General features: G+C 45.9%; 1 protein-coding gene across 1 annotated transcript in view; it reads left to right on the top strand.

Annotated features, from left to right (window-relative positions):
• Nucleotides 1-25,861, top strand: part of LOC138287955 (putative tetratricopeptide repeat protein 41) — a 574,376-nt gene that overhangs the window by 351,062 nt on the left and 197,453 nt on the right. The window contains exon 11 of the mRNA XM_069228994.1: nt 23,134-23,321. Within this exon, the coding sequence (XP_069085095.1) occupies nt 23,134-23,321 (188 nt within the window). The remainder of the gene's footprint in view (nt 1-23,133; nt 23,322-25,861) is intronic.

Genomic DNA, 25,861 nt, shown 5'->3' with positions numbered 1-25,861 from the left:
TCATGGTGTTGCCTCCTCAGTGGATAGCGCCGTCACATCCAGCTCAGAGGGAAGCCTGGCATTATTCCCCTCCATTATCCCACAGACAGCGCAGGAACTCTGTTGAATAGCCTAAGCAACATAGGGTGTCATTCTGACCCCCGCGGGCGGCAGTCGCCGCCCGCGTGGAGGGAGCCGCCATATGGCCGCTCCGCGGTCGAAAGACCGCGGAGGCCATTCTGGCTTTCCCGCTGGGCTGGCGGGCGACCGCCAGAAGGCCGCCCGCCAGCCCAGCGGGAAACCCCTCCCCACGAGGAAGCCGGCTCCGAATGGAGCTGGCGGAGTAGGTATGTGCGACGGGTGCAGTGGCACCCGTCGCGTATTTCAGTGTCTGCATAGCAGACACTGAAATACAAAGTGGGGCCCTCTTACGGGGGCCCCTGCAGTGCCCATGCCTTTGGCATGGGCACTGCAGGGGCCCCCAGGGGCCCCACAACACCCCATACCGCCATCCTGTTGGCGGTATGGGGTGTCAGAATCCCCCATGGCGGCGCAGCTTGGATTCCCAGGGCAGCGGAAAACCGGCGGGAGACCGCCGGTTTTCCTTGTCTGACCGCGGCCAAACCGCTGCGGTCAGAATGCCCTGCGGGGCACCGCCAGCTTGTTGGCGGTGCTCCCGCATCCCCGGCCCCGACGGTCCTTGACCGCCGGGGTCGGAATGACCCCCATAGAGCCTCTAAAGGTCCTCTCCAAGTGCTGCAGTAAAAGAATTATGAACAATCACAAAATGCCCGCATGGACCAGGTAGCAACTTAGAATGATCAGCTCTAACATAGACGAATCACACCCTCGCCAGAACACTGACTGCCACAAGATGAAGAGACTGGCTGCGAGGATCGAACTCGCAAGTACACAGACGAAAAATCCTCCTCATTGTTAGTGGATGTGTCCCCATCTCCTGTGGGGAATCATATATCTCCGCCCGGACGATCGATCTCTGTGATCCCTGTCTTATATAGGGAAACCTGTTAACCACAGGCGAGAACTACTAAACCTACATCTTGTACAACCTCCATTGCATAGGCTTATTTGATCGTTTTCATAGTAATGGTTATAACCCGATTAGGTTTTTATTGTGTAAAAGTTTGGCAGAGTCTGTTTTGGCTTTGCCTAGTATTGGGTTTCGTTGGAGGAACTGTTTATTGTTTCAAAGTTTTGACATCAACAAACACATCATGCATAATACATCTGGGGGGAAGCAGCATGGCATGGACTGGAAGAGGGATTACTCTATTAATGCTCCATAATGTTGTCGATACGTGATTACAATATTATTACTTGGAATGTACGTGGAATGGGATCTATCCATAAACAGCACAGAATACTGGCCCAATTGACGCATCTCACCACTCATGAGGCAGCGAAGCTCCGCCAAAAATGGCGGGGCAACTGCTACACACATCATATTCTGCGTGTGCTCGAGGAGCGGCTGTGTGGATATGGGCTGGGGTCCCCTTTGAAGTACTGGATACAGAGATAGATGAAGAAAGCAGGTACACTCTGACCAGAGGTAACTTGGATGGGAAACCCGTGGTGCTGGGCAGTATATATGCTCCAAATAGCGGCCAGGACGCTTTCCTAGAACGCCTGTCGATGGTACTCACACAATGGGCGCACATCCCCTGGATATTAGGTGAGAACTTTAATACAGTGCTAGACACCACCCTAGACGGCTCCACCCCCCCCACTATCAGGCACTAATGCAAAAAGACAAGTAGAAGCACTGCGAAATTGGCTGCAAGGCTGGGCACTTACGGATATATGGCGGGCCAGAAATGTAGAGATGAGAGAGTACTCCTTTTATTCCCACCCACACAGAGTGCACATGAGACTTGATTGTGTTTTATGCACCACTACACTGCAGGTGCAGATGACCCATGATACATACTTAGGGAAAACACTATCGGATCATAGCCCATTAGAATTGACTTTGATGTGGGGGAGGATGTCTACACCGATCCCAACATGGCGTCTGCAGCCATCACTACTAGACGATGCGGTGTTGAAAGAGGAAATGGCCTGGGTAATAACTAATTTCTTCACTGACAACGCTGGTACCGCATCCTCTCCATTGAAGGAATTGGAGGCGTTCAAAGTTGTGATAAGAGGAGCAATGATGGGAGCAATGACTGGAGCGCGGATGGTAATATCAAGGGAGTTAAAACAGTTAGAAGACAGACTGGGGCCCCTAGAGAAAGAGGCAGTGTTGCAACCCCACCAAGCTCAGCAGTTGGAAGAAGCCAGGGCCGAACACGCAGAGCTACTCGAACGACTACGAAAAATAGACTATGCAAAATACAAGGAATGTACAGACAGTGAAGGGGATAGGGCGGGTGCACTCTTGGCGCACCTTATAAAAGAAGAGCCATCCCCCCCTCCCATTTTACACTTAAATGCGCCGCAACAAACTAATATAACTACTCAATTAGAGATGAACGCGGCATTTCGAGACTACTACATAACCCTGTATTCTGCTTCACCAATACTAGATCAAGTACACCTTAGCTCCTTCCTCTCTGGCATTGAGGTACCAACACTTAATGACGAAGCCAAGCAAATCCTAGGAGCGCAGATAACACAGGGGGATATACGTGCGGCCATTAAAGATATGGCGCGTAATAAATCACCAGGTTCGGATGGACTACCATCCAAATTCTATTCCTTGTGTAGCTCAAAACTAGCCCCTCAACTGGAAAAACTATACCATGCCTCGTTGACGGTAGGATACCTCCCAGATACTACTAAACAAGCAATAGTGACCTCACTGTTAAAGCCTGGAAAGACTGCAACAGATATATCGTCCTATAGACCCTTATCTTTACTGAACACAGAATATAAAATACTAGCAAAAATATTAGCACAAAGACTCTTTAACTTTATAGGCAACCTGATACATACAGACCAATGCGGATTCGTACCATCTCGTAATACCTCCCTAAATATACGCCAGCTATATCATGTGATAGACTCTGCCAGAGAGAGATACCCACAAGCGGGCTGTCTCTCCATGGATCTCCGTCAAGCATTGGACTCCTTAAACTGGGACTATATGTTCGAAGTGTTGAAACGATTTGGGCTTCCCCATGAATATATACTCTAGGTCCGACTGCTTCCTACGGCAAGAGCGCGCACAGGGCAGAACATTTCAAACTCCTATCATATTCATAAGGGTACTAGACAAGGATGCCCATTGTCTCCCCTGCTGTTTGTCGTAGCGGTGGAACCTTTAGCACAACAATTGAGACGAGACGGCGAGTCCTGGGGAATCGAGGCAGGGAGAACAATGCACTCGATATCACTGTATGCCGACGACATTATCTTATATGTGAGAAACCTTAGCCACAACCCGGGTACTGCTGCGCAGATATTTAACGATTTTGCACCACTGTCAGGGCTGGTCATAAATTATGACAAGTCCATAGCATTCTCCTTCTGCAAATCTGATATAGGAGACACAGTGGACTTTGGTGATATGCGACTGCGAGTAGCTACAGACACTTTTCGATAGCTAGGTATACATATTTATCGAACCCCACCAGACCTGTTAGAGGGCAACTTACGGAGAGCGATGACCGCACTCAAGATTCAGTTCTGGATAACATTACCAATATCCATCGCGGGCCGACTTGCGCTGGCCAATATGGTGATGCTACCCCGTATCCTATATTACTTTATGAATCTACCGGTGAAAGTGCCTGATATCTACTTTAAAGCACTCCATTCTATGTTGCTTGATCTTATTTGGGGGAGTGGAAGGCGCCGAATTGGCTTGGCAAAGCTGCAAATGCCGGTAGACCAGGGGGGCATGAGTGCACCTGATTTTAAAGCCTACTGTGTGACAAGCCAACTGCAATGGCTCGCATACTGGCTGTCCGGACGAAACTTGCAGGAAATAGAGTTCACCCAGGCAATGTTAGATAAGGGATGTCTCCACTCCCTGATATGTCCTGGATCCCGTTCCCCTGAGAGAATGCCATTTTTGCTACGAGTGGCTTTACAATACTGGAAACTTGCGCTTAAATATACAGCTGGCGCGGTTCCCTACGCCCCTAATATCTCACTGTTGGGACTACCTGTAAATGCTGGAACATTAACCCAAAGCCGAATACAAAGATGGACACAGGAAGGAGTGGACACAATTGGGTCGCTATTCGAAGACCATCACTTACTTACACATATGGACTTCATACATGAACACAACCTGTCAACCTCCTACTGCATGCAAATATAATACGCTACGTAAAGAACCATTGGGCCCCGGATGGCATAGAACCCTCCACGCATGACCTTATACATACTATGTATACCATAGAACATGGGAAACACTTAATAAAATGGCCTGACCAGGGACTTAGAATACACTTACTGCAACCCCTGACAGCTCTAAAAATTAAGTGGGAGATGGACGTGGGTAAAGAATTATCGGACAAAGAGTGGTCTTCAATCTTAGAATACCCTAGTCAGATATCCCAAAACACAAGATTTAAGTTTATACAATATGCTATACTACATAGAGCGTATCTCACACCACATAAGTTACATATACTATACCCGCATTACCATCAACATGTCCCAGATGCGGGGTAGAAGAGGCAGAACTACTACACATGCTCTGGAGCTGTCCTAACATCTCCCAGTACTGGAATGGAGTGGGTACCATCTTGGAGAAGGTAACAGAAAGCAATGTTTGGAGAACAGCAGAGGTGTGCTTGCTTGGGTTGTTTCTCCACACAAGAAAAGGGAGCGTGCCGTCTCGGTTAGCAGACTTGTCACTCTTATTGGCAAACGCCTACTGACCAAGCGCTGGAAGGCCACTCTGGCCCCCTCTGTAGCGCAATGGGGTATGGAAGTGTTGGAATGGGGAAGGGCTGAGAGTGCCGCCCTCAGAAGGGAGGAGAGTAGAGAACTGAGAAGGCTACCAATGGCTCTAAATTAGGATGAGATGTGTAGGAGGCTGGACTGGCTTGTAGTGAGTTCCAAGGGGTACTTGCACCTTGCACCAGGCCCAGTTATCCCTTATTAGTGTATAGGGTGTCTAGCAGCTTAGGCTGATAGATAATGGTAGCTTAGCAGAGCAGCTTAGGCTGAACTAGGAGACGTGTGAAGCTACTACAGTACCACTTAGTGTCATATGCACAATATCATAAGAAAACACAATACACAGTTATACTAAAAATAAAGGTACTTTATTTTTATGACAATATGCCAAAGTATCTTAGAGTGTACCCTCAGTGAGAGGATAGGAAATATACACAAGATATATATACACAATAGAAAAAATATGCAGTATAGTCTTAGAAAACAGTGCAAACAATGTATAGTTACAATAGGATGCAATGGGGAAACATAGGGATAGGGGCAACACAAACCATATACTCCAAAAGTGGAATGCGAACCACGAATGGACCCCAAACCTATGTGACCTTGTAGAGGGTCGCTGGGACTATTAGAAAATAGTGAGAGTTAGAAAAATAACCCTCCCCAAGACCCTGAAAAGTGAGTGCAAAGTGCACTAAAGTTCCCCTAAGGACAAAGAAGTCGTGTTAGAGGAATAATGCAGGAAAGACACAAACCAGCAATGCAACAACTGTGGATTTCCAATCTAGGGTACCTGTGGAACAAGGGGACCAAGTCCAAAAGTCACAAGCAAGTCGGAAATGGGCAGATGCCCAGGAAATGCCAGCTGCGGGTGCAAAGAAGCTTCGACTGGACAGAAGAAGCTGAGGTTTCTGCAGGAACGAAAAGGGCTAGAGACTTCCCCTTTGGTGGACGGATCCCTCTCGCCTTGGAGAGTCGTGCAGAAGTGTTTTCCCGCTGAAAGGACGCCAACAAGCCTTGCTAGTCGCAAATCGTGCGTTTGGCGTTTTTTGGACGCTGCTGGGGCCCAGGAGGGACCAGGAGGTCGCAAATTGGACCTGAAGAGAGAGGGGACGTCGAGCAAGACAAAGAGCCCTCACTGAAGCAGGTAGCACCCGGAGAAGTGCCAGAAACAGGCACTACGAGGATGCGTGAAACGGTGCTCGCCGAAGTTGCACGTCGCCGGAGACCAACTTAGAAAGTCGTGCAATGCAGGTTAGAGTGTCGTGGACCCAGACTTGGCTGTGCACAAAGGATTTCCGCCGGAAGTGCACAGGGGCCGGAGTAGCTGCAAAGTCGCGGTTCCCAGCAATGCAGCCCAGCGAGGTGAGGCAAGGACTTACCTCCACCAAACTTGGACTGAAGAGTCACTGGACTGTGGGTGTCACTTGGACAGAGTCGCTGGATTCGAGGGACCTCGCTCGTCGTGCTGAGAGGAGACCCAAGGGACCGGTAATGCAGCTTTTTGGTGCCTGCGGTTGCAGGGGGAAGATTCCGTCGACCCACGGGAGATTTCTTCTGAGCTTCTGGTGCAGAGAGGAGGCAGGCTACCCCCACAGCATGCACAAGCAGGAAAACAGTCGAGAAGGCGGCAGGATCAGCGTTACAGAGTTGCAGTAGTCGTCTTTGCTACTATGTTGCAGGTTTGCAGGCTTCCAGCGCGGTCAGCAGTCGATTCCTTATCAGAAGGTGAAGAGGGAGATGCAGAGGAACTCGGCTGAGCTCATGCATTCGTTATCTGAAGTTTCCCCAGAGACAGAGACCCTAAATAGCCAGAAAAGAGGGTTTGGCTACCTAGGAGAGAGGATAGGCTAGCAACACCTGAAGGAGCCTATCACAAGGAGTCTCTGACGTCACCTGGTGGCACTGGCCACTCAGAGCAGTCCAGTGTGCCAGCAGCACCTCTGTTTCCAAGATGGCAGAGGTCTGGAGCACACTGGAGGAGCTCTGGACACCTCCCAGGGGAGGTGCAGGTCAGGGGAGTGGTCACTCCCCTTTCCTTTGTCCAGTTTCGCGCCAGAGCAGGGGCTAAGGGGTCCCTGAACCGGTGTAGACTGGCTTATGCAGAATTGGGCACATCTGTGCCCAAGAAAGCATTTCCAGAGGCTGGGGGAGGCTACTCCTCCCCTGCCTTCACACCATTTTCCAAAGGGAGAGGGTGTCACACCCTCTCTCAGAGGAAGTTCTTTGTTCTGCCATCCTGGGCCAGGCCTGGCTGGACCCCAGGAGGGCAGATGCCTGTCTGAGGGGTTGGCAGCAGCAGCAGCTGCAGTGAAACCCCAGGAAGGGCAGTTTGGCAGTACCAGGGTCTGTGCTACAGACCACTGGGATCATGGGATTGTGCCAACTATGCCAGGATGGCATAGAGGGGGCAATTCCATGATCATAGACATGTTACATGGCCATATTCGGAGTTACCATTGTGAAGCTACATATAGGTAGTGACCTATATGTAGTGCACGCGTGTAATGGTGTCCCCGCACTCACAAAGTTCAGGGAATTGGCTCTGAACAATGTGGGGGCACCTTGGCTAGTGCCAGGGTGCCCTCAAACTAAGTAACTTTGCACCTAACCTTTACCAGGTAAAGGTTAGACATATAGGTGACTTATAAGTTACTTAAGTGCAGTGTAAAATGGCTGTGAAATAACGTGGACGTTATTTCACTCAGGCTGCAGTGGCAGGCCTGTGTAAGAATTGTCAGAGCTCCCTATGGGTGGCAAAAGAAATGCTGCAGCCCATAGGGATCTCCTGGAACCCCAATACCCTGGGTACCTCAGTACCATATACTAGGGAATTATAAGGGTGTTCCAGTAAGCCAATGTAAATTGGTAAAATTGGTCACTAGCCTGTTAGTGACAATTTGAAAGTAATGAGAGAGCATAACCACTGAGGTTCTGGTTAGCAGAGCCTCAGTGAGACAGTTAGGCACCACACAGGGAACATATACATGCACACCTATGAGCACTGGGGCCCTGTGTGACAGGGTCCCAGTGACACATACATATAGGCCACAAACCTATGAGCACTGGGGTCCTGACCAGCAGGATCCCAGTGACACATAACAAACATACTGAAAACATAGTGTTTTCACTATGAGCACTGAGGCCTGGCTATCAGGATCCCAGTGAGACAGTGAAAACAGTGACAAACACCCTGACATACACTCACAAACAGGCCAAAAGTGGGGGTAACAAGGCTAGAAAGAGGCTACCTTCTCACAAGATGGACTATTTTAAAACAACATGTGAGGCGGAGGGGGTCCAGCTGCAAGTGTAGAGTTGCACGTGCTGAGCTACTATGTACGACAATGCCTAGCTGCTGCTGATGATGACTTGCTAATAGCAGAAATCTGACACTGAAGTAGTGCCACTCGGCACAGATGTTCGATAGGATCTCTTCCAAAATAGAATTGAACAGTGACCATGCATTGACGACAAACGGCTAAATTATGACACGCCACTGCTAAATTTCCCTTATGAGAGCGAGATGTCAAGTTAAAAAACGGAGGGAGGGGAGAAATGTTAATTGTTACGTGTTAAAAAGTATTAAACAGAACACAATCTCACCTGGTACGATACAATATACCAAATAAGCACTATATATCCAAATGGTAGTCAAGAATGAACTTAGGCGTAGAATTTGGAAACAGGATTATATACCAGAACTATACAATATAATACTGTGTCACTGAGATAATAATGCTATGTATTATGTGCTATGAAAAATGTTATTCTGAAATATATTGTGAATGCCACTGTATCTGACTCATACCGAAATCAATAAAAATGTGTTTAAAAAAAAAAAAGTCAAGCATCCAAACACATCCACTGAGTGCACTTTCACAACAGATGTACCTCTGGAACACTCATACTACTTCATGGACCACTTCCAATGCCACCACACATGCAGGTACAACAGTTGGACTACGCACCATGACAACTCCAGCTCCACACACACCATTCCACAAATGGCAAAACCTGTCACTGAGCCCAGACAGCACATATTTCAGGGGGTATATATTTGCACGCATGAGGCACACATTGACAGACACTACTGCCAATACACCAAATACACATCCCACTACCACATAAGCAGTCTGGGGGAAATTGAAGACAAAATGTCCTTCACATCAACACGCCATGTGTCATGCAGTACCCAAACCACTCCTAATTGGCCACTACCCAATAGCCAAGGCAAGCTGTAATAGTCACAGGCCATCAGATGTGCCCCCAACCATCCATGATGACATGATGTAGGCAGTCAGTCAGCAATGCAGAATAAGACTGGGTAGGACTTTGTCCTGCATGCCATGTACACACCATGTTGACAAATAAGGGATCTCCCAGGGCACTTTACCACCTCCAGTACCAAACCATAGGTTGGAAGGCCACATTCCCACAAGTATAGCTCCTGGGAACGCATTATCAGTGCTATCAGACCTCATCAATTCAACATGTTACAGTATCCCATGTTGGATACCTACACATACCCTACAGTCAGCAGATCAACTATATATTTGCCTAGTCAGCTATTAGGCCAATACTCATGTCCCATGAAAGCCAGTTCTGTGGTGTAACTGTAATGGCAGCCTCACAAATTGTCAATACCATAACTAGTACATGGTGAATATAGTCCCAGTGAAATCAAGAGAGTGACACAGTCACATATACAGGATAGGCTACACAGATGAGAGTGGACTGACACCTAAGAGCCACTAATGCAGTTGGCTGGAACTGCTCATACACAATGCACAGGTTCATACAAACACTCACATCCATTTTACGGCAAGGATGGAGTTACACATGTGCCCATGACATTAGTGCATCTCCATACTACAGACATGGAGATGTATAGAAATGGGAAATGTACATTCACTGACAGTAAAGCATGGAGACAAATCTACAAAATATATTCCTTCAGAGTGCCTAGTACCCATTTCCATGTAGCATTAACTTCAGTGTCACTTTGCCTGCAGTGAAGCACCCAATCCAATTTAAGGCCAGCCAAGTGCCAGGATGCAGTCAGTACTCACCCCCTTTTGGCTGCTGTGCTGCCCTTAAATGCCAATCCACCTCAATGTAGGCCACCACCAAAATGCGTGCCATTAGGGGGAGTCAGGGTTCGACGGGCACCCCTCCCTTCTTGGGAGGACATCCCCAGCTGGACCTCCACGGTCTTCCGGGCCCAGCATCTCAGGTCCTCCCACCGCTTGCGACAATGGGTGCTCTGCCGGGCATGGACCCCCAGGGTCCGCCCATGCTTGGCGATGGTACGCCTGATCCCCTTCTTCTGATAGGCGTTGACCTGCATGGGTGACACAGAAAGAAGGAGAAGGTTATGTAGACTGGCACCATACCAACAGCAGGGGACTATTAACATCAGACCCACCAAATGCCCACACATATCCAACCTCCCAGTTCACACGCCTAAACACTATGTCCCCTGCATGCATGTACTCCCTGACGGGAACAAGTATTCCATTCACCCTCACACACACCCCATACAGAGGTAGGACCCTTTCCACCAGCTTTTCCAGCTCTTCTTGGGTAAAGGCTGGGGCCCTATAAACTGCAGGACATGTCATGATGCCTCCTAGAGACAATACACAGCAGCAAAGCTCATGGAGGGTTTGCAAGGCTGCAGAAAATGGCGGTCACATCTGCTGCATACAGGACCGTCACCGCCGGCAGTGATCGCCATGGCTCCAGTCCCTCATAGGCATCAATGTTACCCAATGAGAGGTTGTAATGCGGTTGCAAACGCCTACCGCCATGATGACAGACGCCAGTGGACTTAGGTCACTTCCGTCTGTCCAGTGCTGCAGTACAAGCGGCTGCCATTTTATGCACATATCATTCCTTAATGCATGAAAATAGGTGCACCATACACTTTTTTCACCTGAATGCAGAGTTGGCCTATGTAGTGGCATCATGGTTTTGCTTATACATGTGACATGCATGACACAGTGGCCTTTTATTGCTGGTTGTCATATGACGGGTATGTCCGGATACTCATCGGCTCAGAGGCGGTGTAACTGATAATGATATGTTCTGCTAACGTGTGGAGTGCATATCACATTGTATTCTCTCCTCTTTATCCTAGATACCCTGTCATGAGGATATTGAGACATACACCAGTGTACCATCCGCTAGTAGACCTTGCAAGCCTGGAGGAGAGGTATATCTTTCAGACCTGTCATGTGAATCATCAGGCCATCATGGATCTGTGTACCCAGTTGGAGCCAGATCTATTTCCTGCCATACGTAATCCCTATGCCATACTACCCACAGTTAAGGTTCTGGCAGTGCTACACTTTCTTGTCACAGGCTCCTTTCAGATTACAGTTGGCTTGGCAGCAGGGATGTCACAGCCCTTGTTCAGTCTTGTGTTGAAGGATGTACTGTGTGCTTTCTTGAAACACCTGGATAGCTACATGAGGTTCCCCCAAAGACGGGATTCGGAGAATGTGAAGGCTGACTTCTATGACGTGAGACATATCCCTCATTTGATAGGGGTCATAGATGGCACACATGTAGCCTTGGTCCCTCCCAGTGCCAATGAACATGTGCATAAGAAAAGGAAAAACAACCACTCCATCAATGTTCAGGTGGTATGTGTGACAGACCAATACATCTCCCAGGTGACAGACAAGTTTCCTGGATCTGTGCATGACTCCTCCTCTACAGTCCCCAAAAGGAATGCCAGATCATAGTTGCCTGCTGCATGCTCCACAATCTAGCGCCTGCGATGTCAGATACCCTTACTAGCTGATAATGAGGAGGCAGCTGGACCACTGGCTGGTGATGCAGAAGTGGAAATTGATGAGGAGGCAGATTAGGAAAGTGCAGCTGACTCTAGGGCTCAGCTAATCAATCAGTACTTCTAGTAACATACAGGTATGCTGTGTGTGCATTTCCATGTGTACTGTTTCAACATGGTTTGCTGTCAATGGTCCTCCTGATTTGGATTCTTAGTGGTGATGTAATTGTTCCTATCCCTATGTTGTCACGATCTGAATGCTTCTTACCGCAAATGTCTGTCAGTCTCGAGGCACCACCTGGTCTCTTGCTGGTTCTGGACTGACCAAGGTAAGCGTGACCCTTTCCAGTAGCCACGGTGCTGCTGATCTGAATGCTTCTTACTGCGATTGTCTGTCAATCTCGAGGCACCACCTGGTCTCTTGCTTTTCAGTAGTCACAGTGCTGCTGATAGAGTAACACCAGGCAGACAGTGACCTCCAGAAGGAGTCCCAGAGAAAAAAGTCAATCTTGGGAAAAAATCTCCGAAGCAAGGAACTACTGAAAAAGAAGTAAGAAAAAAGAGGAGCCTAATATGAGCTGGAAACAGCAAAAAACTGCAAACAAGAAATAACAGGAGAAGTCCAAAAAATCCCCAGATATAGGAGCGAGGAGCACCACCACAACGGAAGTGTTTCCAACGCAAAGAACAGAAGACCAACTGTGCTTATATACTGGTGAACAGGAAGTGAAACGCAGGAAGTTCAGAAGACACAATCTTGAATTGGGAAAAGCCACATTTGGGTGAATGGAAAAATAGCCATGGTGTAAAAGAGGAAGCAAAGCATGCAGGGAAGGAAACACAGATTCCTGGGAAGAAGAAAAGATGGCTAAGAGGAAAACCATAAAGAAAGAGAAAACAAGAAAAAAGGAAAAATTCAGAAATAATAGGTAAGAGAGATTATAAGGGCAAAAAGCTGGCGCAGCGAGAAGCAGCACCCAAAGAAAAATGTACCAGTCGCACTGTGGACCGAAAAATAGGCAGCGGCAGAAACGGGCGTCCAGGACTTGGACTGCTGATCTGACCGTGGTCTGCAAGTGGGGTGTCACAGTTCCACGCAGCGTCACATATGTGTGTGTTATGGGAGGTGACTGAATGCATGTAAGGTGCTGACTGAAAATATATCATCTCTTCCAATGTGTAGTCTCTGCAGGTTGCAAGATTCACATCTCCTATTGGACAGGCCTGTATTGTGCTGTGTGTCCCGCTCCTGTTCCCATGTCATTCCAGCGAGTGACTGTGTACTGTTTATCTTTAGCTCTCCTACCTATGGCTTGAGCCATTCATGTTCATTAGCCTTTGGTTACTGTTCACAGAATAGAGTTTTGCCCATGACATATGCCAGCAACAGTGTTTTGTGATGTATTAAAAGAAACTGGTGATGTAGAAGTGATATCTGTTGTGCCCTGTTTTGATGGCTATCTACATTGGACATGACAACTATGAACTGCATATGTGATTTGTGTGGCACCATGCCTACTATCCTGATGGGAGTCTCTGTCATGGTCTTTTTGCAGGTTGGATAAGCGGATATACTCTGGTGTGTGGCTGTACTAGTGACTCCCTTACATCTACCCTGGGACATATCTGCTGTACTGTGTCTCCTGCAGAGGATGCCTCCCTCAACAGTCCATTACACTGCCTGTTGTATTAGGGGGCCATACCCACATAACATTCTGCAGACCAAACATTTGTATATGTACAAATAAAGACACAAATGCAGTAGCTGTGAAATTGTGCATACAGTGGCAAACAGGTGATGAGTGGGGTCATGGTAGATGGAAATCTCAGAGTAGGTGGCACAGCTGTAGGTAGCACAGGCCCAGTGTTTATGGACCATTGGAAAATGGAGTTATGTAATTGAGCAGTCAACAGAGTGTCTCAGTGGCACACAAGGGAGAGTAATCAGGAGAGGGTCACTTCCTGGCAGTGGGTTTAGTCTTGGCATCTGCTGCAGCTGGATGTCTGGGTGGACGTCCACATTTGTGGGGCGGTTCTTCGGCGACAGAGGGAGGGGTGTCTGAGGCCTGTTGGTCCTCTGGCAGGGCCTCCATTCCACTAGCAGCCTGCTGGTGGGTGGAGAAAGCATGCAGGGTGGTGTTAATGTCCCTGAGCACCCCTGCAATGGATCCCTGGGTGGCATTGTGGGCCTGCCCCTGCTGCATGACCTCCTGGTGGTATTCCTTCTGCAGCCTTTGGTTATCCCCCAACATGGTTATGATCTGGCCCATCCTGTCTTGGGACTTGGGTGATGGCTTCCTGGTCAGACGACTCCCTTGGGTGCCCTGTCCTAGACCCAAAGGGCCCCTCCCACACCCCCTGCCCCCATGTGCATGTGCTCCTGGTAGGGAGAGTGTGCCTACTCCCAGTGTCAGCAGGACCTTCATTGTCTCGGGTGTGTGGGGGGGGTTGACTCAGGTCCCTCTACTGTGGGGCACACAATTGATTGAACAGTCTTTGGAGTACAGGTTTGGGGAGGTAGGGTTGGCTGAGATGGTTGTTCCAAAGGAGGTGGAAGGGTTTGATGTGGGCAAGGTGAGGCAGGGAGTGGTTGACTGACCAGGGGTCCCAGATGGGCCAGATAGGTACATCCAGCGGCGTTGTCCTCATTGGGGCCTTCAACCTGAGGAGGGCTGTCTGTCTCTGGAATCCTCTCAGTGGTGGCAGTGGCAGGGGTACCTGTGAATGGAGCGAGAGAGGGTTAAATGGTGGAGGTATGATTGGCTTGACTTGATTCCCAGCAATGGCAAGGACAGGTGCAGCAGTGCTGACACAGTTTGTGAATAGTAGATAGTGACGTATGTACCATGCTCCATAAGGGTGGTTGTGAATCAGGCTTTGTAACTTTAGCTCGGTGGGTGGGTTCTGTTCCTGTGTGATGATTCACATGATGGGTGTGGTTTGTTAGCTGGTGGCCATTCTGGCCTGCTAGATGTGAGTGGGAATGGCTGTAAATTGCATCATAGTGTCCAGGTGGGAGGAGGGTATGTGTGTATGCAAGGTTGCTCGTCCTGTCTGTGCATGTTGTGCATGGAGTGCACCTTCCTAGTTTCATGCCCATGATCAGTCCATTTTAGGGTTGTTGCTCTGGATAAGCGGCCCTTAGATTTGATGATAGTGCTGTGTCTGTGTTTGGTGTTGTATGGCATTGTGTTGTACCATTGCATTATTGTCATTGACATGTAATGGTCCTCAGTCGAAGCATCCAGTTGGTGCAGCTAGTGCAAAAGTCATACATGCAAGCGATGTGATGTGAAGTGCACATTGCAGGTTTTGATGTAAATGGGCTATTGCACTGTGGGAGTTGTAGTGATGGCAATTGGCTGTGCTATCTGTGCACTTGGCAGGGACTGTGTGGGGATTGGGGCAGGGAGGTGGTGTGGCATGCAGGAGAGGCGCATTAGGTGATTAGGTGGGAGGTGTAGCGGGAGATGGGGTGAATTGGGGAGTGTTTGGGTGGTGAGGAGGCATGCTGGACTGGTCTAATTAGTGCCGGGGGAGTGGTAGATACTCCCCAGAGTCCAGTCCTCAGGGTATTCCTGTCAGGCCCTCCAGATGAAGTATGTCCAAGACCATTTCCTCCCAGGATGTGAACTCTGGGTAAGAGGTGGGGCCCCACCACCAGTCTTCATCACGGCTATCTGATGTCGTGGAGCCATGTAATGCTCCTTCCCCCATATATTGTTCCACCTCTTCCTGATGTCCTTCATTGTGCATGGATGGTTGCCCACTGAGTTGATCCTATCGACTATTCTCTGCCATAACTCAATTTTACTGGCGATTGTGGTTTGCTGTACCTATGCTCTTAAGAGTTGTGGCTCTACCCTGAGGATTTCATTCCCCATGACCTTCAACTCATCGTCACTGAAGCATGGGTGTCTTTTACGTGACATGGTGGTTGTGTTGTGGCTAGGGAGTGGGTGTTGTGTGTGGAGGGTGAGGTGTAGGGTGCTTGGTGGGGTGTGGGTGTTTGGTTGTGTGTGCTGGTACGTTGTGGTGTTTGTGTGAAGTTGTGATGTGTGTATAGTGTTGTTTGTGCAGTTGTGTGGTGAGTGTGAATGTACGTATGGTTTATGTGTGCTAAGTTATCAGATTGTGGCTTCTCGGTGTTTGTGCTGGTCATTGTCGTCACATAGGATTGTGGGTTGTGTGTGGGTGTGTAATATAGTGCAGTCAGTAGGTGTGCCAAGTGTGTGTATGTGTGTCAGGTGTGGAGGATTCGAACTGTCCAATGTGGTGTTCTGTTCTGACAGGAGTGAGCTCTTTGTGGGGCGGTTTGGACCGCCAATGGTTTTCCGCCATGGAAGGACCACCATGTTGATTTGTGACTCGTAATCTGGTGGGTGGAAGGTTGTCGGCGTGGCGGTGCTGGTGGTTGAACAATCTCTTTCCCGCCCTCCTGAGTCCTAGTGGTGTCGTATTTGTGTCTTTTTTTAGCGATCTTCATTGTGTGACTCTTAATCCAGTGGTCATATTACTGCCAACATGCCGGTCTTTTGGCGGGTGCCACCGTGGCAGTCTTGCCACAAGACCACCAAAGTCGTAATGAGGCCCTAAATATTATTGATGTTATGAAATGGAACATCACTGTGAATCAATATCACAACTCACATCTAGTGTGTACTATATGCGGAGAAATACCAATGTGAATTCCACCCCTTGGCAAAGGTACCCTTCAGCCAAAGCACTAATTGAGTGTCCTCGTCTAGACTTCCTGGCATCATTAAGTCCTGTTATTCTCTAGGTGGTAAGCATAAATTCTAATGGTTCTAATAATCCTTTCTATAGCAGTGTTACTCTGTCTGATCCACTACACATGTTGATACTGATCACTTTTTCAAAGTTAACCAGCCAACGCGCTACAGACAAAACCTTAGAACTACCCCCTCTATACTGCACCTCAAACTGCACAGTTTATGCCCCTGTTAATGCTGTAACCTTGTCCCCAGCTGAGGACTCAGAGTTGCAAAAAAACTTAGGTGTATGTCCAGACTCAAAACCCCCAAAGGTTCTTCAGCATGTAACCCCAAAGCAAGGAAAAATGTGTAATGTATATCAGAGTAGGATATTCCTAAACAGAAGCAACCGCCCACAAGTTGTTATTGTTCTCTGCAAAGGTGGGATCATTGCTCCCTCCCACCACTGTGACCCCCTTTTACTGACCCCTGAGGATATCATATGCATGCCCAAAGCATATTGTATATAGTATTGTGCAATTCAGTCTGTGTCTTTAGTGGGTAATTCCTTACTATCATCACCTGTGGCTGACTGTCAGACTAACTGTTCCACTGCAGGAATGTCTGAACTATGATGTCGCTCAGTTTTGCCCACCTTGTACTCTAAGGAGGCTAAAAGTCAATCCTGAGAAACAGGAGCAAAGGAGAATTGTGACAAAACACATGTAACTGCGTAGCATCCGATCTTGGAGTTTCTATGGACTTATCTTATAAGTTTAAGCCCTGAAGAGAGTATACAAACAACTGTATTAGTCATTGTCCTGAGTTGAACTATGTAACATACTGTATGCGATAATCCTCTTAAAGCAGGGTTGTAGTGAATCCTAGTTTGTTTTAACGGGATACAGGAGTTTGCTTAGCCCGTGGCTTGCAGACTCGTGCCCCCGTCACCCAGTGACTTTACCCTACTTAGCTTGCTTTGTTTTAGCGCATTTATTTATTTAAATATTTTAAGATGGCTGCCTTGTTTTGAGTTAGGTCCATGTTTTAGTTTGCGTTATCACTGCCACCGCGCTAAGGCGCCAAGATCAAGTGACAAAGACAAACAAACTGTAGGTGTTCACTTTAGGTACTTTTCCCCTTCATGCTTTTGAGGGGATTGTTTATATTAATTGCCATCCCAAGGATGCCTTGTTATCTATTGTTTGGGAATAAACATACGTCAGGGGTACAACTAGATCTGTATAAATACTCCTCACTTTAACAGATAGTCAGAGGGATTCCAACCAGATGCCATCGCTGCTATCGATGCTGCAAGTCGCTTTGACGCTGACCCAGTCTTCGTGTTCCTACTGAGTCTGAGCTAGAGACCTCATTCCAAGGTAACGAGGATTGGGGGGTCTTCTCATGGACATGACATTGGCAGATTAGGTTTACCATCTCTTCTAGGTTAGAGGTTAGGCCTATCATGCTAGGTATTAGGACATATTACACACTTCATGTCATCTCATGCTATTGCAAGATGGTGGGGGTCTTTGAATTAATGACTCTTGTATTTACCATTTTATTTCTTGACCTGTTCATTCTCCAAATCATTGCAGCCCATGCAATTTATCGCAGATTACAGTTTTACTAAAATAAAAACCTATTGAAACTTTACTGCATCTTTCTCATTGCCTGTGTGTGATTGAGACATGTTGTTAATGTGAGAATGAGGTAATCTCTGTTTAACCACGTCGCTCTGTGAGATGTCATACTTTTGAGTCCATGTGTAAAGGCTACCACAAATCACTTTTTACTGTTTTGGGTTTTTGGTGAGGTACTGCTTGTGAGCCGGAAGGACTGGGACGACAGATGCGATTTATTTTAGGACTGGCATAGTCGCCTACAAACATAAGTACTGTCATCCTTAAACCAGCAGTCTTGCCTAAAGCAAGAGTCCAACTATAACAGGGGAACACTTCGGCTACATGTGCTCATGAATACAAAATGATTTACCTGCAACATATAATTGAAAATATTAGCCTGAGGTCTAACTCCTCTGAGCGTAATGATATAGTTGTACAAAACTAATCCTTCAGCTCCCTTGAATAATATAGAATGCAGCTCACAGTATCTTTGCCTATAATGTAAACCAATGTCAAGTGCTATGTGCCCTGCATGTTCAAGCACTGTGTTTGGTTCTATGAAAGCCTTGCTTGGGTATTGTCCCCATACTGTTCAGGTTGTTTGCCTTTTGGTCACATTAGTGAGATGCTTGGATTAAAGGCCAATGTCAAGCTGTGACCATATGTTCAGTCTAGATTTGTGTGATCTCTGACCCTACCCCAGGCCCACGTTGTACACCTTGGAGTCTCTATTGTAATTACTGGGCTTTTTATAGGAGAACATAGTAACGTGTTGAGGCACAGTAGTCTTACTTTGTCAAGTTAGTCTACAGCATGTGGGTGATATTGTGTAGAGAAATGCCAGGAGTGAATGTACTGCACTTGAGCCCCGTAAGTAGAACAGCCCACAGTCTTGTGCTGCCATCGCTTCCTGTTTGAAGGGAAGTGTGAGGATTTTACATTTCACCCTCAACCACTCAAAGAATTTTTCATTCAAAGGGACATGGGTGTTATTATTTAAGTATGGGGATCTGGGCAGTAGCACCATTTTTGCCAGTGCCAGCCAACCAGCCAGTGAGAGAGACACTTTTATCCTGTTATCTATTTGCTGCTCCATTTGGAGTGCAGCCTTGCTGCAGTACTCCCTTATTATACCTTTAATATTTATTTTCGTCTTGATTCCTAGGAATTCCAGCGAGGTCTCCTCCATTGCATGGGGTAGTCTACACCGGGTCCCCAAGGTGGGGGGAGACAACAGGGACCAGCGAAACAAAAAAAAACACTTACCATTTCCGCCCCCTCCTGCCGCCACGCTCCTCTTCTGATGGTGTCCCAGCATTCACTGGGACACCAAAACGGGCTCCCCATGCAATCCTGGTGTTGCTCCGATGCTAAGCCTAGCATGACAGCAGTGTCAGGATTGGTCTGAGCAGCTTGGACTGCTGCTCAGACACTGCACTGGGGTCTGTGCAGTTTCTTCAGCCTGGCTGTACCACACAGCTGGGCTGGAGAAACCTAAGTGTGCATGTGTATTTGGCCAGCCTAATATGGCCAGCCAAACACACATGCGCACTTAGTGCACTCCACTCCTCCTCCCACCTCTTGTGGCCCAGCCCCGCCCCTCCCTACACCTGCAGGCTGAGCCAGCAGCAAAAACAATAAAACAATATGAAAATATATATTTTTTCTGCTGCTGGCTCTTAGCCAGGGAGGCAACACTCCTCCCCCATTGTGGAGGAGCCGCCTCTGGTTGTCTAGCTTTCTGGGTCAGGGATAGAATGAATGATTTAGCCCAGTTAATGACTATGCTGACTAGTGAGGTGAATTTTCAGAAAGACCTCACTATCGGTGCAGCATTATTATCAGGCTGCTTTATGTAGAGGAAGATGTCATCAGTATATGACAATATTATGAGGTACCTCGAGGGAAAGTGCAGTCCTCTCTTTGCATGATGCTGCCTAAGGGCCTGCACCATTTTTGCCAGTGCCAGCCAACTAGCCAATGAAAGAGACACCTTTTTATCTGCTTCTCTATTTTCTGTTCCATTTTGAGTGCAGCCTTGCCACAGTTCTCCCTTACTATATCTTTAATATTTCATTGCATCTTGATTCCTAGGTATTTTAGCAAGGTCTCTCTAATGCGGGTTGCCAGGGTCAGGGGTAGAATTAGTGATTTAGCCCAATTAATAATTATGCCGGCTAGTGAGGTGAATTTTAAGAAATCCCTTATTAATGGTGCAGCATTGTTATCAGGGTGTCTTGTGCAGAGGGAGATGTCATCAGTACATGATAATATTATGAGGTATCTAGAGTTAAAGTGCAGTCCTCTCTTCGCATGATGCTGTCTAAGGGCTCGATTTAGAGTTTGGCGGAGGAAGTCACTCTGCCACAAATGTGACAGATATCCTATCCACCTTATTGCGATGCCATAATAGCCTATGGAGGCCATAATATGGCTAACCAGATATCCGTCATATTTGTGACAGAGTAACCTTCAGCCAAACTCTAAATCAGGGCCCAAGTTTGGCTGCAGGCTTCAAAGGTGTAGCCCTGCATGTCTCCACCCCCTGCAACAGAGATGGAGCCAAATGCACCCACTTGCCACCTAGGGCCAAAATGGAGCAGTAGTAAGGCCAGCACCACGTACGGCCCATCACTGATACTGCAACACCCTCTCATAGAAAATAATGGAGGCAGGGACTTAAAACAGAGGCCTATAGAAAATATTGGTAAATTAACATCATTTGTTTTGACTTTTTAAAAACATATCTACATTAAATTGAACATCAAAAACGGTATATAATTGTAAATCAATGTTTTCAATGATAAAATATCTTAATACCATTTCCTATTTTTAAAAATAAATGTAGCTTTAATTTGTCAAGAAAAAATGTAAATGAATTTCAGTTAATTCTGTACTTAAATGTTTGTACTTTTCATTACATAATAATTACATTTGAACGTTTTACTTTTGATGGGATTTTTTAAAATCAATCTTTAACATTAATTTCTATTAAACTGACTCTATTTAAATTAACTAAACAGTTAGTAATAATTAAGTAAAAATAAGTTACTAATTTACAGTTAATACTAGTAACGTTTCACATGTAGGTGGAGGTCTTGGCCACTAGGGCAGGACCTCTGTATGGTAAAGCATAGGGAAAAATTTAACAGTTTATTCAATGTAAACTACTAATGTGAACTAATAGTATATATTTATTTTATTTTGGAACAATAAAAAAAACTTACAGCATTAACAACTTACCTTAAATTCAAAGTTTAATTATCTTAGTGTGATAAAGTAAGATTTGATTTTCTGAAGTATAAATTATAAACAAAAGTTGTACCTAAAGTAAAAATAATTTTAAAAGTGACAAATAGAATTAATAAAAAGTAATCTATTATATTTTATTAAAATGAATGTTACTTTTCTAATTTAAAGAAGTTTATGAAACTATGTAAAATTGTAAGTAAGGACAGTTTTATTTTTAGATTAGTTTTAGCATTACATTAAATTAATGTATCTGTTTAACTAGTTTAAATATTTTGTTTTCATCTAATAACATTTCCTGTGGGGTTTTATGTTAAGTTAATATTTTGTTTTCATCTAATAATATTTCCTGTGGGGTTTTATGTTAAGCCCCTACCTTCATTATTTTCTATGAGAGGGTGTTGCAGTTCCAGAGGTTGGCCATGTGTGGTTCTGATCTTAGTCCAGCTCTGAGCTGAGCACATTACAACTGTTTTAGGTCCTTTTTGTCTTAACTTTAGAAGTGCAGTTTGTGACTAGGATTGGGCTTATTCTTTTGTGGGTGGTTGGACGTACCCGTAAAACCCCTTCTTAGTCCTCCTTTAACACCTCAACATTTTGTAGTAAGTATTCCTCATTTTCAAGCCACTCCGCTTTCTCCGTCTCACATTTACTACTAAAATGTATACTTGCGTAAGGGGAGACTTTGTAGTAGGAGTGGAGATCTCTGTACAGACAATGATAGGAGAGATAGGACTACAATACATAGGTTTGGTAACCACATTTTGTAGTACGTTAGTAATATGATTGCAGTACTCCAAAATGCAGTTACATAAATATGTTTTCAACACCACCTCCAGCTATGACCTGTCACAGGAGTGTCACATTGGGCTGTAAATCTGGAACCATCCTGAAGGAAATTTGAAAAATGTACTTGTAAAGATATCCCAAGGTTTTAGAATTTATGAGTGATTCTGAGCTCTATTTACTTTTATATGCTAATTTTACCACTGTATCTCGTATATTTCAATATGTATTCCACATGCTTAGATGGCCCGTGGCAGTCTATCATCATATGTTAACTTTAACTATGTATATTTCCTTATGTGAACTTTAATATCTTTGATTCTTTTCCTTACTTAGTCCATCCGTCCACCCGATCGTATGTAAAATGCTGTGCCCCATAGCAGGTCTGGTTTGTTCTGTATAAGCTACCCAACAAATAAATACAACATAAACCTAATCATTTTTTAACGAGCGTAGATGGCGTTGCCTCCTTTTTTCCTATGTGCTGCAATTGACTATTTTAAGTGAAGTTGTTGGTAAACGGGTTGATCGAGTATGATACTTCCTATTTAATAGCAGCAGCCATGAGTCTGGCATAAGTAAGTGTAGGGTTCGGGACAGACAAATCTTCGTCTACCTTTGCGTGAACCAGTTCCTTGTGCATCTTTCCATGCCGCAATAGCAGTGGCCATGACAATTGCAGTCTGCTGAGCTCATGCTCTACCCCCCACTATCCAACAAACTTCTCTTCGTCTCTCTCGCGCTCTTTCTTTCTCTCTCTCAACTTCTGAGCTACAAGAATGGTGTTGAATGTCTTTATTTGGCTCACCAGCATCAGACCACAGGGCTGGGCCTACAGCTTGAAGCAAACTTGTGTGTGCCTCTTGAATCTCCTGTGCTCATGTAAGGAGAGCCTCAATGACAATTTTCAGGGCCACTTTGGATAAATGGGATACATCCAGAGTAAAGATAGTTACTGTGCCCGAGTTTAGGAAGAAAGCTTTTTCATTTGAGCGCAGAAACCCCTATGACTGTAAATGAATGATTGCTTTATGTATTTAGCCAAGGTAAAGGCATTTTGATTGCACGATGAATTGAAAGCATGTATATTTTCTTCTAGCACTATCGCTTTAGTGAACAAAAGCAGGAGGCTCGGTGACAAGATGAAGGCAGAGCTTGTACATTACTGGCAGGTGCTGTCAGCGGCTGGCTATGACCCTGCGGCGGCCTATCTGCAGAGACTACAACCCGTGGCGCTTGCCCAGGAGGGCCGCGAAGAGAGCGGGACCAGCTTATTGGAAGCCACAGGTTTGACAAACCACTGTGATAGCAGTAACAGTTTGCACACATTGTTCATGAAAAAATAAAATATACCAACGCACTGCACTAACAATATGAATTTAAGTGGCAAGGGATTATAATCAACAAATCGGTAATTTGACATCCATTTTAGTCCTCCAGACCTTGTAGTCTTCCAGATCTTGTTTTCATTGGTAAAGACAGTAAAACACATTTAGAAGTTTAGGTTCTTCAAAGGAAATAACTTACAACAAAAAATCCTTTGTTATCATTGGCAAATGTTTTAAGTTTGTCCCGCCTTGTGGGGGGGGGGGGTTGTTACTGCCTTGGCCATCAACCCTGTTACATGGATAATTGCACGTTTGCCCATACGTTTGACTGGAAGCAAACTTCTTTTTCTTTTTGTTTCTCTCCTTCTCGCTCATGGCGGCCCTGGCGCTTTAAATCGGCTTGTTGTTAGTTGGCAGGGAGTTTTGCAGAGGTGAAACGTTTTTTTACCTGAAGCTACAAATATCCAAGCTCTGCTCCGACTTCTGAGAAGCAAATTGCTTAATGAAAATGCACTAAACTTCCTGGAGGGCGAAAGGGGCTAATCTGATATCTAAGAGTGCTCATTGACACATCCTTATCCAGTTTACTGTTTCTGACTTTTGCAGAATGCTTCTCTTGTGCCAGTGGGGTCTGCCAGAACTCATTTTTGGGGAGCGGCACATGCTTTTCCTAATCAAACATAGACCAAGCAAGGGAGGGAAAAGAAACTAATGGGAAAGCAGGGGGAAGAGAAAGACTAGAAACCTGTCACAACAGGAGAAAGCAGGGGTGATATAAAAAGGCATGGCGTGTCTGATACCAGATTAAAAAGGCATGTGATGCGTTCAAGACTACGCAGCTTCGATATTCGCGTGTCTACATTTCCTGGGGCCGGCCTTGGGCTTCTGAGCAGAGGCGTGGGCACCGGCACTTTATTCTTTCACCAATTAATCACTGCCCTAACTATTGGAGCAAACTTTAGGCTTGGCAGGTATTCGACTGCAATGGAATTTGACTGCCTAGTTTGCTGATACAGCGTCTGCCATGATTCTGTTGTAATGGTGCTATAGAGAGCGAAAAGGTAAGTAATAATTGGTAGTGATGCATTTTATCATACTGGATAAAAAAGAAATTCACACCTGGTACCATGGATGAAACATATCAAGCAACTGAGACATAAAGGAAATAAGGCAACATGTTTCAAGTTCTCTAAAATGACATAAGATGTATTTAAAAAAATAATAAATAAATAATTATCCAGGCTATTAGGTGCATGTATTTTAGTGGTGATCTGTCTTTGCTTTCTTAGTGCTCTGATGCTAGCAAATGAGAGTATATTAGCTTTAACATATGTTGCGTCCTGTCACCAGGTTAAGTCATGTAAATGATGCCTACTCAATACATGTTATGTATGTCTATCTGTCTCTATGAGGGATGTAAAAGTGCTGATATGTTTGTGCAGATACTAATACAGAGAATTGCATAGAAACTTATGGTCACCTATTTGATTCCCAATGAGCAGCAGAGGGCTAAACCTTCCTTCTTTCTTATGTTGGTAAAATGAGTACCACACAGTTGGGTAATAAACACGAGTTCGTAAATATTAATTTAAATAAATGTAAATTGCACTTGTTTCGGTAAATTGATCTGACTTTCACATGTCAATATAAATGAGAGATGAAAGAAACGGTTGTTCTCATTGTGTAAGATGTGATCTGGTTTCGAACGTTTAATATTAAAAGACAAAAATGTTATTCAGCTTTAAACTCAGGGACATGACCTTGGTCCTTGGCACATGGGATAAAGTCCCTGGGAGCTAGCACTGGCCAATGGGACTCTGACCCTTTCCCAAGTAGGGCCTGGGCTCTGGCTTCTTGGGATATATGTCTTGGGGCTCTATATGCATGTATGTCACCAGACCATAGGACATGCTCTTGGCCCATCTCTCCTTGAACATGCGCTGGGACCCGGGCCTTTGCACCTACCCTGTCATCTTCCTTGCCTTGTGGGAAATGCACCTTGAATTAAACCCATTTGGACATGCATCTTAGCTACCTGAGACATGAGGCCTGAGTCTTACTGGACTCCTCCTTCATGTGTCGTGTGCCCACAAGGCATGTTCCCTGGCCCCAGCCCAGAGGTTATGGACTATGACTCATTGTGACCTGCAGCCTTGTGCCCTGTGGCAAGTGCTCTGACTCTGAGATACACCATACAGCTCTTGCATCTTGAACACTTGGGGAAAGCATTTGTATCCTTACAACATGCACCAGGGCATCTCAGTCATGCACCTTACCCGGAGTAAGCCCCTTCATAGCCTTGGGGTACGCCCAGCACCAAGAAAGCACTGAGCGCATGACTCATGAGATATAAACCATAGTGCCTAATACCACTGTCTTGCCATTGCTGCGCCTGAATTCAAAATCACTCACAGATATCTGCAAAGAATCTTAACTCAATGAGCTACATTTCTTGCAGTGGGCACGCTTAACACTGCTTATGATGTGCCTAATGGATTC

Source organism: Pleurodeles waltl, chromosome 4_1 (assembly GCF_031143425.1).
Source record: "Pleurodeles waltl isolate 20211129_DDA chromosome 4_1, aPleWal1.hap1.20221129, whole genome shotgun sequence".
Classification (NCBI taxonomy): domain Eukaryota; kingdom Metazoa; phylum Chordata; class Amphibia; order Caudata; family Salamandridae; genus Pleurodeles; species Pleurodeles waltl.
Note: the sequence above shows the minus strand (reverse complement) of the source record. Positions and strands in the feature narration are given on the sequence as shown.